This window comes from Rhodamnia argentea, chromosome 2 (genome assembly GCF_020921035.1).
Source record: "Rhodamnia argentea isolate NSW1041297 chromosome 2, ASM2092103v1, whole genome shotgun sequence".
NCBI lineage: Eukaryota > Viridiplantae > Streptophyta > Magnoliopsida > Myrtales > Myrtaceae > Rhodamnia > Rhodamnia argentea.
Window position 1 is genome coordinate 35,111,024 of NC_063151.1, and position 14,460 is coordinate 35,125,483.

General features: G+C 43.3%; 3 protein-coding genes across 6 annotated transcripts in view; 2 read left to right on the top strand and 1 right to left on the bottom strand.

Annotated features, from left to right (window-relative positions):
• The window catches only part of LOC115738814 (LEAF RUST 10 DISEASE-RESISTANCE LOCUS RECEPTOR-LIKE PROTEIN KINASE-like 2.4), a 29,443-nt gene extending 24,342 nt beyond the window's left edge, over positions 1-5,101 (top strand). The window contains exons 2-3 of one of the 2 annotated variants that reach the window (XM_048273421.1): positions 3,326-3,355; positions 3,439-5,101. In XM_048273421.1, coding sequence (XP_048129378.1) covers positions 3,326-3,355; positions 3,439-4,679 — 1,271 coding nt within the window. In that variant the 3' untranslated portion in view covers positions 4,680-5,101. The remainder of the gene's footprint in view (positions 1-3,325; positions 3,356-3,438) is intronic. The other variant, XM_048273422.1, reaches the window with a different exon arrangement.
• On the top strand, positions 922-2,287 carry LOC125313633 (LEAF RUST 10 DISEASE-RESISTANCE LOCUS RECEPTOR-LIKE PROTEIN KINASE-like 2.7). The gene has a single exon (XM_048273426.1). The coding sequence runs from the start codon at positions 1,137-1,139 to the stop codon at positions 2,007-2,009; it is 873 nt and encodes a 290-aa protein (XP_048129383.1). The 5' UTR covers positions 922-1,136; the 3' UTR covers positions 2,010-2,287.
• Positions 5,102-7,534: 2,433 nt separating the features above from the next.
• On the bottom strand, positions 7,535-13,733 carry LOC115736975 (chloroplastic group IIA intron splicing facilitator CRS1, chloroplastic). Of its 3 annotated transcripts, none has more exons than XM_048274889.1 (10): positions 12,646-13,733; positions 11,332-11,851; positions 10,809-10,939; positions 10,390-10,740; positions 10,162-10,318; positions 9,523-9,815; positions 9,345-9,404; positions 8,903-9,207; positions 8,004-8,178; positions 7,535-7,611 (listed from the first exon to the last, which is right to left on the bottom strand). In XM_048274889.1, exons 1-8 carry the CDS (start codon positions 13,399-13,401, stop codon positions 9,178-9,180), a joined length of 2,298 nt encoding a protein of 765 aa, XP_048130846.1. In that variant the 5' UTR covers positions 13,402-13,733; the 3' UTR covers positions 7,535-7,611; positions 8,004-8,178; positions 8,903-9,177. The 3 variants fall into 3 exon arrangements, with proteins under 3 accessions (XP_048130846.1, XP_048130845.1, XP_048130844.1); XM_048274888.1 differs by having other exon boundaries at positions 7,543-8,178; positions 8,903-9,129; positions 9,163-9,207; XM_048274887.1 differs by having other exon boundaries at positions 7,543-8,178.
• Positions 13,734-14,460: the final 727 nt, after the last annotated feature.

Here is a 14,460-nt window from a genome sequence, read left to right on the forward strand (position 1 = left end):
CTATACCGCGGGCCCGTGACCAGTAATAAGACTCTGAATCACGATTGCCAGGCAAGCCCAATTGTAGCCTCGCTAGTCATTAACAGCCAGTTTAACAATTCCATCAACGACACCAATGGCGACAAATACTCACGAGCCCATCAGCGACTCTGTTTTTGTTCGTCAGTCCATCTTTCGCAAACAAATGGACGTGACAGTGTCGCCTCTGTTCCTGGTTTTTGCTCATTACCCTGAATCCACCAACCCATCTAGTGCCGCATGCTATCTGCAGCCTCTTACAATACCAGTTGATCGATTCGGTGATTCATCACTTGCCAAAAATGATGTACATGCCAAACTCAGGATGGTGCTTTTCTGCCCAGCCATGAGGCCCGGGAACAGCCGCAAGCCTGACCCTTTTCAAAAGGGCACCACAGTTTCCCACTTCCGACTTTGCTAGGATCATTTGATAAATTATAGATTATAAAGTTCCTGAAATCCTTTATGACGATAAACTCAAGGAAAAAGTGGAGCTCGCTTTTTTTTATTTTTTTCCTTTCCACATTTCTATGCGCAACACAAAGAAACTGCGGCTTTGATTGTTGCACAAATCTACGTTTAGAAGATATTTTCCTAAAAAATTACTTGTATCGCTAATAAAAATGTATGGAAAAAATATATTTTCGACATGCATGAAAATGTTTAGACAGTAATGATAAAATTTCTCTTTCAATTAATTATTTTAAACGATACAAACGATAATTTTTAAGGAAATAATTTTCAAGACACCCATTTTCCACGAGGTCATCGTGGACTCCACTTGCATGCACATTCCCAAAAACTCAGGGGCTAGATTAGAGACCAGGAAAATGTCGATCGCGTGATAGGGCGCTGAAAATTTGGACGAACGAATCATATTTAGACTGAGTCAGGGTCAAAGCATTTTATATTTGACCGGCGTTGCGGACAGGAGCCTCTCTTCAGTCAATTTCTACGTCCCCTTCTTCGTCGAAACTCAATACTAATTTCCCAATCAATGACCAATGACCAATGACATGCACGCATGAAAACCATTTCATTTCATCTTCCTCATCCCTAACCTCACTTCTCTCTCCTTTCCTCTGCATCTCACCTAATAATATCCCCTCCAGAGGGAGATGCATCCCCGTCGCCGTCCCTTTCGGGATCTTTCCCTTGGCTTCTTGATCGCAACCGCCCTCATCCTGGTCCGAGCTCCAGCGGCGCGCGGGGCGGTCGACCCGAGCTACTTGAGCTGCAGCTCCACCATCAGTTGCGGCGTCCTGCAAAACGCCAGTTACCCCTTCTGGGGGTTGACCCGCGCCTCCTACTGCGGCCTGCCCGATTTTCAGGTCACCTGTCTGGACAACACAACTCCGCTGCTCAACATATCGAACCAGAACTTTCGCGTCCTTCAGTTCAATGACACCACGAAGGTTATGACGGTTGCCCGAGAGGATTACTGGAATACTATCTGCCCGACCTCTTTTGTCAATACCACCCAGGAAATCACCAGCTCTTTCTCTTACACCTCGGACACGCTGCCCAGCAATCTGACTCTGTACTATGGGTGTGGTGGATTTCCGAACCAGACGACGATCCAGATAACTCTCCCCAACTGCCAGTTCAACTGCACCATCAATGGCACCAACGTCATCGGTTACTTTATAACAAAGAAAGTTAGCGATATCGCGAACGCTGCGGCCTTTTCGAGTTACTTTGGAGGGTGCAATTCGAGCGTGGTGCTGCCCGCGACCCAGTCAGCCATTGAGGAGATTCAGTCGAGCCCGAGCAACACGACTGTGGTGTCGGCCATCGACGAGGGCTTCGGGCTGCAGTGGACGGTGGATGAGACATGCATCAGCTGCCACGCTTCGGGCGGGCAGTGCGGACGGAAGAATAGGTCCGGCGAGTTCTTGTGCTATTGCCAGGATAAGTCCTACTCTTCCACATGCTCAGGTACGTCAGTTGTTATCCTCGAACATTGCTATGATGATTTTGGTCCTGGCTGATGGCGGCTCGGGCTGGGATCGAAGAGCATGAAAATCATAGATAACATCTAACCGCTTTGGCTATTTGATTAGGCTTAAGATGTTAGGACGAGCCAATTCGTTTCGGTGATTAGTATTATGTTGTGCCCATGAAGTTGGATGGTCCGTGTATCCTAGAAATTCTTTTCCCTCTTCACAGAATCACAAGTAGTGGGAAAGATATGCACTTGGAAAACTTAAAAGCTGTGTTTTAAGAGTTGGTTTGCGCTGGAGTGGAGATGCACCAATTCATTTCATGTTATACAAATCCCCAAGCTTAGGATATGGGATGCTTTGTCTTATGCTGAGAGCTTAGCACTCAAGATTATGATATTTTACCCACTTCAGTGTCAACCTAGGCCACCAAATCACCTGTCTAGTACAAAAAACCTGTCATAAAAGCCGAGAATGAGTTCTGGGAGGAGGTTGTTTTGGCTTGTTCTTCTTCATTTCTTTTGGTAATGAAGTTTTGGCTTCAGCCACGGTTAACTCTATCATAATGGGTAAATGCGACAAATGTTACATGAACTTTGGCTTAATGTGTAATGTGATCACTGAACTTCAAATTTTGTTCAATGTGGTCATTGAACTTTAGCCCAATCTGCAATGTCATTCATGAGCTTTTAATTTGTTCAATGTGACCCCTGAACTTTAGGTACATGTTCATTTTTATCCTTGGACTATATGAAAATGTTCAATGTTGTTCTTGAACTTGAACTAATGGAAGGATAACATTGAAGATATTCATATAATCCATGGACTAAATTGAACATATGTGAAAAATTCAGGGATCACATTTAATAAATTAAAATTCAAGAACTGTTTGTGTCATTATCCCTTATATAATTCCTCGGATCTTTTTCCTCTTTTAAGAAACGGAAAACAAGTCTGAGTGTCTCCATGCACAAGTTCTAAAGTAGGCTCAAGAAACTGCGGTTTTCCTGTTGTGAAATCAAACTTGCCAACAGTGGAAGAACTGTGAGATGCTAATCCTATTAATCATTCTGTGGACAAAATCATAGGTTTGGTCAGCTTGGAAACGAAGTATTACATTCATCAGATCCTCGTGCCCCTTCGGATGTTGAGTCTGGCTGACCGCACCGTATTGAATGTTTCCTGTTTATTTGTGAGAGAATGTAAAACAGATGCGTAGTTTCCTCCTTAACTGTGTGACTTAAGCTCAGTTTCCTCCTTAACTGAAAAACTTAAAAGAGTTTCACCAAATCTCTTGGATACAATTTGCATCAGATTCCTGAAACTGTAGTCAACCCTGGAAATAATACATCTTCCTTTTCCAGGATCCAAGTGGCGGTTTCTAACTTCCCCAGGTAAACCATCTCTTTGATATCACTGAATTTGTATCTCTGGCTTGGGTAAATCGCTGATATATTCTAATGATTGTAAAGGACAGCTGGAGTTCTTGTTATTACGGGTGTTGTAGTATCTGCGATTGCCATCATTTTCATCATCCTCAAGATTAAAACTGGAATCTTCTCATGGAAGGTTCCACTCTTCGAGAGCGAGAAAGATCGCGATGTCGAGAAATTGATGGGAGTCCATGGATCTCTCGTTCCAAGAAGATACCAATACATTGATCTGAAGAAGATGACGAACTCATTCTCAGAGAAACTTGGTCAAGGAGGATTTGGTGCAGTCTATAAAGGGAAGATGAGAGACGGTTTTCTTGTGGCAGTGAAAATTCTAATGGATTCGAGAAGTAGCCCAGAAGAATTTATCAATGAAGTCGTGAGCATTAGTAGAACTTCTCACGTTAATGTCATCACTCTTTTAGGTTTCTGTTACGAGGGGAAGAGAAGAGCTCTGGTTTTCGAGTACATGCCTAACGGTTCGTTGGACAAGTTCTTATATTCTGGAAGAGCTTTGCATACGAGTAGTTCCTTGGAATGGAAGATACTGTATCAAATTGCAATCGGCATTGCTCGGGGGCTAGAGTATCTGCACCGGGGCTGCAATACCAGAATCTTGCATTTCGATATAAAACCTCAGAACATCTTGCTTGATCAAGATTTTATCCCCAAGATTTCTGATTTCGGCCTTGCTAAACTTTGTCACAGGCAAGGGAGTGCTGTATCAACTCTCGGTATGAGGGGAACTGCCGGTTTTATTGCACCAGAAGTTGTTTTTCGAAACTTGGGGAGAGTCTCTCACAAGTCTGATGTTTATAGCTACGGAATGTTGGTTCTTGAAATGGTAGGTGTTAGAGATCCTGCCATGAAAGTTTCCAACAGCAGTGAAATGTACTTCCCAGAATGGATTTATAGGGACATGGAGCCCGGCAAAGATCTGAAATTGCCAATGAATGTGACAGAGGAGGAGGAAGTGCTAGCTAGGAAGATGATTTTTGTGAGTTTGTGGTGCATTCAAACCAGTCCATCTGATCGACCTCCAATTGCGAAGGTTATAGAAATGTTGGAAGGAAGCTTCGTATCACTGCAAATGCCGCCGAAGCCTGTCTTGTATTCTCCGACACCACCATTGTCACAGCATTGGGAAATGACAACGTCGAATACCAATAGGAGCCACGAGGAGGAGAGAATACTAGAGAATTTAGAGGAAAGCAGTAACAAATGGCAAAGTGGTAATGAACGACAGAGCTTCTCGAGGAAATTGTCACGCCTTTCTTCAGTTTGAATATGTTTTTCATAAGAGTTGCGATGAAAGTGGACAGAACGGTTGGGCGGATTTTCACTTGGACAATCACAGCCACTAGCAAGACAATTAGCAAGAATGATATGAGAAATTAAACTTAGTAGATCAAATGCTCACTGAAGGCTGTTTGTAAAAACACTGGAACTTGGAAGATCAGGGTCATCTCTCATAGAATTCACACACAGACGGTTCCTAGCAACGTCACTCTTCCACCATCATGTAGATTGATTTTGTGGAACATTTTGGTGGTATGTTCTTTGCTTATGCCGAGCCTCCAGGTTCGAATCACCACACTTTTCCCTTCTCCAGTATTATAACGCTGTGCATTTTGCTGAAAATCATAATGTCCACCTAATTGGTCAGCCTTCGGACTAAGAATATGGTATACCAGCAGTGATTGTCACATGATCAACCTATATGCAAGATTTCAAATCTGTGCTAATCTGCCTTTTTACTTTTCAGATGTAGTTTTGTATGCTCTTCTTTGTGAATCGCACTTGACATCGCTCGAGGGCTAGAGCACCTCCATCGCAGCTGCCACACGAGGAATTTACAGTTCAATATCAAGCCTCAAAACATTTTGCTTGATCAGGATTCCATTCAGAAGATTTCAACTTTCGGTCTCGCTAAGCTTTCCCGAGTAAACGAGAGCATCATGTTGATGTTCAGCGCGAGGGGGATGGCCGGTGAGCTCTTTCTAATGCATGAAAGAGGAGCCATCGTGTCAATTTCATGCCGGAAATTGCTTATGTGGATATCGATCATCCACATTTTAAGAGGAGGTTTGGCTCCGGCATGCTCACTGAGCCTTGATGTTGATAAAACTGGACACAAACCTATGGACTCTCAAATCTTTAACGTGGTGAAGGGTCGATTTAATACGCTCAGCGTCGACTCTTCTCCACGCCACAAGTGAACTGAAACAATGCCGTGGTCTTTTGGTCCCTCTTCAATTGAGAATTGCATGGTCTTACCAAGTTGGGAGGAGGACCAATCCTGTCAGTTTTTGTTTCTTCCTCCGGCAAGTTGTTCGTTTCTTTAGATCCGTCCCTCTCAAACCCAACCCGACCCAACCGAAGTTTCGAATGACAAGATTGGTTGTCCTGCTTTCGAGAATGGTACTGATGACTAATGAATTGAGAACAGACTCAAGCCAAAACCGAATTACTTCCACAATAATTCCGCAAACAAACAACCGAATCGTATCATAATCATCTCGCTCTTTGAGTTCAGGAAAGGGAGGGACCGTGAATGAATTCTCCTGATCCTCCTGTCTGTCCGTCCGTCCTTGTCTGTGTCTCTGCACAAGCACTAGATTTGAAGGGAAAAAAAATAATGCATAAGCGTCACCGTATCTTCTTGACTGTATTGTGCCTTGATTTCTTGAATATATTCCTGAACCTGATCCAGGATCCAACAGGCGGACCGGAGCGAAATGTATTTCGAAGGCATGGTATATAGGCATCTTGACCCGGACAAAGGTGTACAATTGGGCGGCATTACCCCAGAAGAGGAGGAAGAGATAGCGAGAAAGATGATCATCGTGAGCATATGGTGCATTCAGGTAAATCCATCTGATCGCCCCTCAATGTCAAAGGCGATAGAGATGTTAGAAGGCAGCCTCGAGACCACCGAAGCCTTCTTTGTCTTCTCCATCAGTATCGCCAAGAAATTTTGAAATGACCTCTTTGTCATCCACGTTCACGAATAGCATGAGCCACCGAGGGCAAGAGCCACAAGGAGGCGAAAGCAATGTCTCAGTATGAAACCAGTACCAACGTGCATCACACCGTACCGGGAATACGACCGTCAACTGTCATTTACGCCAGGAAGATTTGAAACCCCTTTTGCTTCTGAGGGCCAAAGCTCCGTAGCTATATAGCCTCGTGCGGATGTTATTTCAATCACATTGCTTCTTTGAATCTTAATTGGGAGACAGATACAATCGATGAAATTCTCTCCCATAAGCAATTGTGATAATTCTTATTTTTACAAGGAAGCTGTTCAAAGTGGCCTCGACCGTAACAGAAACAACTCCAGATGATGGGTACTCCAGATCTTGTCCACCCATTGACATCTCTAGATAAATACCTCTGGAGGCGAGAGGAGAACTAACAATAGGAATGAAAAATGGACGACAAAGCGTAATGGCCCTTGGCAATATAGAGGGAATCGGCACTCGCTAGTTTCCCTGGGGTATATTTTCTTAGTTATTTACCACAATCAAGAAACCTTTTCATTGTGTCATAGGATTTTTTACATGATCCCAGAATTTTATGGCGCCAAGCATGAGGGAATGCTAGACGTTAGCTATTGCCGATCCCCAAGACGCATTTGGTTGAATGGGAAATTTTTTGGAGATTGGATGCGGTTACTAATTCATGATCTGCAGCATTCTTGATACCAACAAATTAAGTATCGTAGTGACTCAAATGGTTCTCGACAGTTGATCACTTTACGGCATTCTTGAAGCTTTCTTGGTCTCCGAGTGAGCCTATCTTCTTTAGTCTCTATCGGAGACCTACATTTGATCCATCAGAAATAATTCTATTAGTTATGTATCCACAATTTAATTTGGATAATATATATATGTGTATACAGAAATAATGATGTATGTCTCTTTTACTCTCATTTTTCTCAACAGCGACAGAATTTTCCAACTCCGATCAACTAGGTGTACCCTTTGCTAGCTTACAGCCCAAGCTAAGTAGGCGCATTAAAGTCCTTAGAATATCAAATTATGGGATGCTTTAGGAGTGCCCTAAGAAAGAGGCCATTGGAATCGATAGCAAGAGACCACAGAACCAAGCCCTCCCGAACCGCAAAAAAGGAAATTCTTTTTTGCTGATGCCGTGGGATATAATTCGAGTGACTTCTGATGAAGAGATGGTAATTGAAACAGATCCACCTGACTCTGATAGATGCAAAGGGAGTACTATTACTTGCCTCTAACATATGTTTCTCTACTAATTAATAAGCAAGAAACCACTACCTCAAACGGAGAAAACACCACAACATAGCGTGCAGCAGCTATAGCCTCACAGACTCACAGTATCAATTATCTTAACAACACACATTTCAAAAGTAGGAGTTAGAGGAAAGCTCTTAATTCCATTTGAATAACTTTGTTTATACAGTTTAACTGACATAATGATGTCTCATCGTTGATAGCAAGTTCACTAAGCCATGCCACAATCACAAGAACGAAAAAACAAAGAAGAGAGGTTCCAGTGGTTGTGGGAGACGTAATAAGCACCAGTATATATCGGTATTGTGGATGGTTAAAAGGGTAAATTAAAGATAAACCTGAAGTGGTCAATGCCATTCGATCACAACCTTCCAACTGCCCTTATGTTGGTGGGAGTGACTGAGTTTATTAGCTTTGCTGGCGAGTGAAGCACTAGGCCAAGAGGCTGCACTATCTTGTAAACCCAACAATCCAACCCAGGTGATTAATCCGAAAAGCGTTCGCTTCAGATTCCTGAAGTCAAGAGCCATTCATGGATCTGAATGCAGTGTAACATAAAGCAAAGCAAAGCACAGGAAATTGGAAATGAGATGAAGCTGTAGATAGGATTCCAAGTTTTATTCAGTCACACTTGCTTCCCCATCCACACTTCAAGACAGAATAAAAAATTTCAATCAGGAAATGTCATTAGAGCTATCAAAGCAAATCTAGATGACAAGAATTTTAGGGAACCAACATTGCAAGGTCTGTTCAGACAGCTCCTTGACTGAACAGTACTAGATTTTTTCTTAAGTTCTGTGTAGGATTATTCATGACTTGAAACACAATCTACTGAGGAATATTTAGCCCCACACAACATCCCTTATCTCTCAACCAAGAAATTGAAAAAGTGGCACTTTACTAAAGTAAAATCCTAGATTTGCTACAATGAAATTTATCCACAGATGTTCTGTTAATTCTTGATGGGTTCGAGGGGCAAAGGCTATGAAAGTATTAGTTCAGAGTGAAAAGTTGCAATAGATGAATTGTTTGGGGAGGGGCAAACTGCAGGCACTTTATGGTGAATCTATCCCAATATGGTAATGGCACTCCAGTTTAGTGTGTTAAGTGCAAAACCTGTCATGATTTAGGAGGCTAAAGAGATATTTCCCCTGGATTTTGATTAGTCTAAAAATGCGCTTGAGATGGCATGTTTAATAAAAAGATGGGATGTCTAATGCAACTGTTAGAGCCATACCATTGTGGTTGCATGCGCATCCTGGTTATAATGACCTCTGCTGTTGAAGATCCCAAGTAACAAAAATCAGGCACCGTGGAGTTTGTGCATTCTGCCCTCAGCTCCACTTCCACTCAAAAGAAGTCAAGCAATCAGGTTGTACAACGAATCCCAAATGATGGATGACAACCTTCATAATTCATTTAGTGACACTAAGGAATCCTTGCGCCTTTCATGTACTGAAAATCGTAGAAATGCCTTCCATGATCCTTTACAAACTTCATCATATTCTGTCTTTATTGTCCTAGGTGATCTTTCAGTTCTGCCTACAAAATTGTCCAGAAAGCATCCCATTAATTACACTTAGAAGAAGTGAAAGTCAAATGTTGCTATATTAAACCCTAACACAATGCTAGCATAAGGATTGAGCATACTATATCATTATAAACGCTTTGACATTTACCCGTTTCAGTTGCAAGTCAGAGATCTTCCGTTGCTTCTGACTTGTGAAAAACTTCAGCGACTGAGAAAAAAGAAGAAGCTTCCACCTCAATAAATGCTGCTAAATACGTGCCACCAAGAAAATGGTGACATAAATCTATAAACGAAATGGTTGATCAGAAATTTGGATATTTACTTACACCAAATCGCTGCATTTCAAGAGATCGCAGAAGTGCTTTTCTTTTTGTTAGTAGATGCTCTGTTGACAACTTTACGGGACGTTTGTAGTTTTTGCCACGGTATATGATTATACAATGGCCATCCTTCAGCTTGTCAACTGAAACTAAAATCCCACCAGTTTCTGCTTCAAGCAGTTTTGCAGTACCGATAACCTGTGGATATGACCTCTGCATAGAAATGACCTTGACCACTTCTCTGTGCTTCCAGTGCTGATGCATTGCTTCAATAACACCATCGAAGACACCACGCCTTCCTGAAGACAATATGAATGCAACAACTAAGAGGACAGAAGAAATCGGTAGTGCAAGAAACTGATGATATTCTAATTAACAGATGGCTTACAAAGATGCTGCCTCCATTATCAGCTCTTATGAACAAATGAACAAATTAGAAGACATAGTTGTGGTGGCACGATCGTTTGACAAATCAACAGACCAGTCCGACCATAAGAGTTTTGGAGAATTAATATTATGTGACAGCATTCAAACTTAAGTTATTGTTCATATTCTCCGATAAATGAGATAAAATAAGGCATTCCTAGAGTGAACTTAAAAATAGAGGGAAACTCGGATGATACACAAATAAATGTTTTTCCTCACCAAGCAATAAACTACCGTCCATTTTCAGTCCTATCTTCCTCAAACATTCCTTATCCTCCTCTGTCATCATCTCTTGGTCTGTGTCCTTCTCGGCAGGTCTCCATCCGGAATTCAACTTTGACAGCTGTTTTGCTGACCTTCTCATCTTACTATTAAGCTGCACACACACTATTAATGTTACCGAAACAGCATGCCAAAGAAAATCAAGGCGATAGCTTTGGACCTTACAATGAAACGCCTGCGCTCCTCTTTTCGCAGCTCCTTCTCTAATCTTTCTATTTCGGCCACCAATCTGACATTGACCTCCCCCACTCCTCTTCTCTGCTCCTGAAAATCTGTTTGGATTTTTACGAATTCTGATAGTGTTCCCATTGTGCAAGTCTTTGCCAATGGCTCATTTGCAACAGCTAATCTTTCAAACGCCTTAATTCGTGCATCTTCCTCAACAACTTGGCATTTTCTCAGCTCCAGTTCTCTCTTCGCTATCGAACTTGTAAGTGTTTGAGGAAGAAAGTCCTTGCCTCTATAAAGTATAATGTAAAACTTGTTTCGTAGCAGCAGAATTCCTCCAGTGAGACCCTGCAATGATACCTAAGATAAATGTCTATTATTTATTGTAACAGAATGCACAGCTACTTATAACTCACCTTGAGCTCATATGCCATTTGCTCATTGTTAGTGTTAGGTACACCCCACTTCACCGCAATCTTGGCTATAAGACTCTTCTCCCATAGTTTCATAATCGCAGCAGCTAAGCCTTGCAATTTCCTGTTTCTCCCTTCAAAATGAAGATGCAACAACAACCAGAGAAACTTAAACACAGACACCTCATGCTGGTGCACAATGCATCTAGCAAATTGCATGTTACTGGATGACTATCATCATGCGTCAATTCAATGTTCATCTACCATAAACTGTTTATGCAAGTTAAAGTAACCGAAGAAGCTCTTGAACACCTTTGCTAATCAACATTTCAGATGATCATATGAATTTTGTAGTGAGCAAGTCAAGAGAAAAAAAAAAAAACCCACCCAATCAGATCTTCTCCCTTTCACTAACTAAACAAGACCAACTAGGGATCACCTAACCTCTTTACAACAATATAAATTGTCCCTTGCTGAAAGTAATTTCCGGAAAAACAAACAAAGAGTTACTACGAAGTTTTAATACCAAGGACGAAATGAGTTGGTAATGGGTGAGCAAGCTTCCTTAAATATGTCAATTCATTGTCAGTGAGCTTTGGCCGTTCGTTTGGGGGACAGAGTCTTAGCGGGGGACTAAAGCCAGGTACCACTTCCGGAAGCAAATCAGCATCTACGGGCAATGGCTTGCGCATCCACCAATCAACAAAGCGAGGGCCCAAGCCATCCAGTAATCTATCAGTTTCCCTTTCATATAGTGAACCATTGATTGACTCAGAACATGCTTTATAGTCTCTTGAGATAGCACCAGAATGCCTTTGTCCATCCTCTCCTTTCGTCTTCTCATCCAGAATACGATGACTATCTTTCACCGGTGTTATAGACATGACACGTTTAGGGTTAGACTGCATGCAGAAAAAGGGAAGTCTTTCTTGACCAATAGCTGGGATGCGCTCCTTCTCCTGAAAGACATTATAGGGATAGTGGACTCCCCTGTATAAAACAAGAGTGTCTTTTTTCCTCCAAATAACCAAGCTGCCAGTCTTCATCTATTCACACGAAACAATCAAGGAATCAACCATGAGAAGCTTCCATAGGAAAAACTTCATAGTACATAAAGCAAAAAACATAACCTGGAAAAGGTAGTGGCAACTATGAGAAAGGAGGTTCAAACTTTCTAAATCTTTTTTGGATTTTATCATAACAGTCTAAACTATACCAGCATAAATCAAGCAGAGGCATAAGCAAATTCAACTCACGTATTACTCCACCAAAAGTCCAGCGTGTGTTACCCCACCAAAATTCCAGCCAAAGAAGTGAGGCATGTCAGTAAGGAGAGGATGGACAAACCAGAAGAGCGGTAGTGAGTAATTTAGTCCCCTTTTTTCTCTCCTCCTTTTCGAAGAGGACAATACCAAACAAAAACAATCCATATAAATGGCCCAGACCGTATAATTTCTAAAGCAACGGCAAACAATTAATTCAAAACACATGAATCTGTTGTTTCATAACCACCTTGTTAGTTGTCTCAATGAGCCACTGTCTAATCACACAAGGAAGGAAGCCATCAAGATTCAAGATCAACGAATGTACTCCGACTCATCATGTTGCCAGTTCTATGGGCCGCACCTCATGCACAAACAAGCAGTCAGGATTATTCAGGACAAGCTCAGATATTCCAATGCCCCATTGTGACTAGCTTCAAACGACTCACGCTCCAAAGCTTCTAAATTCCAAATGTTCAAAGGACGACACAGAAATTTCCCCTATGTAAAAGAAATAAATAAATAAATACAACGAAATCTCATCGAGGACGAAATTAAAACTTTAAAAGAGGAAAAACCTCGAGGATTTCTTGAGCTCTGTCCATGTTGCGGCACAGAGGGACATCGAATTTCACCATGGCGAGCTCATTCCTCCTCCAAGTCCACTTTATCTCATCCACAACAGCCTGAGACACTCCAATCTTCTTCACCTTCACCCACTTCCTCAGCTTCGCAGCCTCCTTCCTCAGCCTATCCAGCAACTCCTTCTCAAGGCTCAGTTCGGCCACATTCGCCGCCTTCTCCGTCTTCGTCCTCCTGAACACCACCCTCTCGCCTTCCCTCACCCACGGCATTTTCCCGACAAAACCTGGCTTGGCTCCTTCCTCCTCCTCCTCCTTCAATGACTCCAGGCAAATCCCGAATTCGATCTCCCCAGATTCTTTCCCAGCTCCGTCCGAGTGGCTCCTCCCTCTAAGCTTCTCGATGCTCTGCACAATCTTCTGCACCGCCTTGTTTCCTCTGACGCCGCTCGCTCTATCCAACTTCTTGGGTTTCCTATCGCCCGAGCCTCTATTGCTGCTCCGAGGCCTCGAAAGGTCCAAGACCTCGCCGGGCGGGACGAGAAGAGGGCCTCTCATCCACGGAGCCGTGGGCATCTTGACCGGACCATTCGGCCGCGCAATGGGATCGATCGAGACGGAGAAATCTGGGCTTTTCATGGGGAGATTCTCCGCCGTTACTCTGGAAGAACTCGTCGCGCTTGGGGAGGAGGAAGCGCGAAAGCGCGAGTTGTTCGGGAGGGCGGATGGAGAGAGGTAAAGGGTGGCCGCCATAGCTACGGAGCAGCTGAGGTTCTCGGTGACCTCGCGAGCTGGGAGTGCGGTTGGGGGACGCGTTCAGCTCATTCTCTGCAAGCGCGAGCGCGAGATATTTGGAGTGGAAGCTCGACGAGAGGATTTCACCGCGTTGGCGAGCTCGGCATCAGACGGAGAGTGAGGAAGAGGAACCAACGGTGGGGATTGTTTTCGCGGCACAAGCAATGCACGTGCCGGACCTGCCGGTTAGCATCATGCAACCGGACACTTTCTCGGCCCCCTATGGTTTTTGGCAGGAAAAACTGCGGATTGTTTCAACTGGATTGATCCCGAGAGCACGGTGCGCGACAGAGAGCTTGGATCCAGAATGACCTTGAGAAATTCCAAAAGTTCGGCTTTTTGGAACATTCTGAGACTGGTTCTCGGTTCATCAGCGTTGTAGCATGCTGGCGAACGTACTTGTACTACAAAAAGATGCATCCCCATGCATACAAGGCAATCAAAGAAAAAGTTGGTGATGAGCAGAACGATTTCCTGTCTAGTCATATTTTCTAGGCAATGCTTACGGGACTCGGCTCGTGATATTGTTCATGCTCTCGATCGAAGTGCAGAATGGAGGCCTTGCTCTTTGGGAAACAAGACTTCCCTTGAAGAGAGAGAGAGAGAGAGAGAAAGGTGGGGCGGGTGGAGTTCCTTCGTTCCAAAGGAGAAATCATGCGCAAAAGAACAAGTCCGCAGTCCCAGCATCGCATTCGCAACGCCCTGGAGGTTGCTACCGTTCAGACTTCAGAGGACACCCCCCACCGCAAGATCCAAGATCCGGCTTACCATTTCCGTAAATCAGGTGGTGAAGCTTCCACTGTTATTTTCCTCCAATAGCGTTTGAAGGAGAGCATGGGACACGGGGCTTCTTGCTGGAATCATAGCCCAGCCCCCTCACTCTCCCTCATTTGTTGGGGAAGTAAGCTAGTGAGCATGTCCAATCTTATATCCAGTCTCAGAGCATTTTACCCTTTTCCTTCTTCCCTAAACTTTCGGTCCAGGCAAGCACATATATCTCGTATCACACATGCGATT

Bases quoted from the DNA above. Each gene is read 5' to 3' on its own strand.
- LOC125313633 (XM_048273426.1), top strand. From the start codon at position 1,137: ATGCATCCCCGTCGCCGTCCCTTTCGGGATCTTTCCCTTGGCTTCTTG.
- LOC115736975 (XM_048274889.1), bottom strand. From the start codon at position 13,401: ATGGCGGCCACCCTTTACCTCTCTCCATCCGCCCTCCCGAACAACTCG. The intron at 11,852-12,645 runs GTTTTTCCTCTT...TCGTGTGAATAG, and splicing joins GAGCTCAAGAAATCCTCGAG to ATGAAGACTGGCAGCTTGGT. The intron at 10,319-10,389 runs GTAAGGTCCAAA...GTGTGTGTGCAG, and splicing joins AGGAGCGCAGGCGTTTCATT to CTTAATAGTAAGATGAGAAG.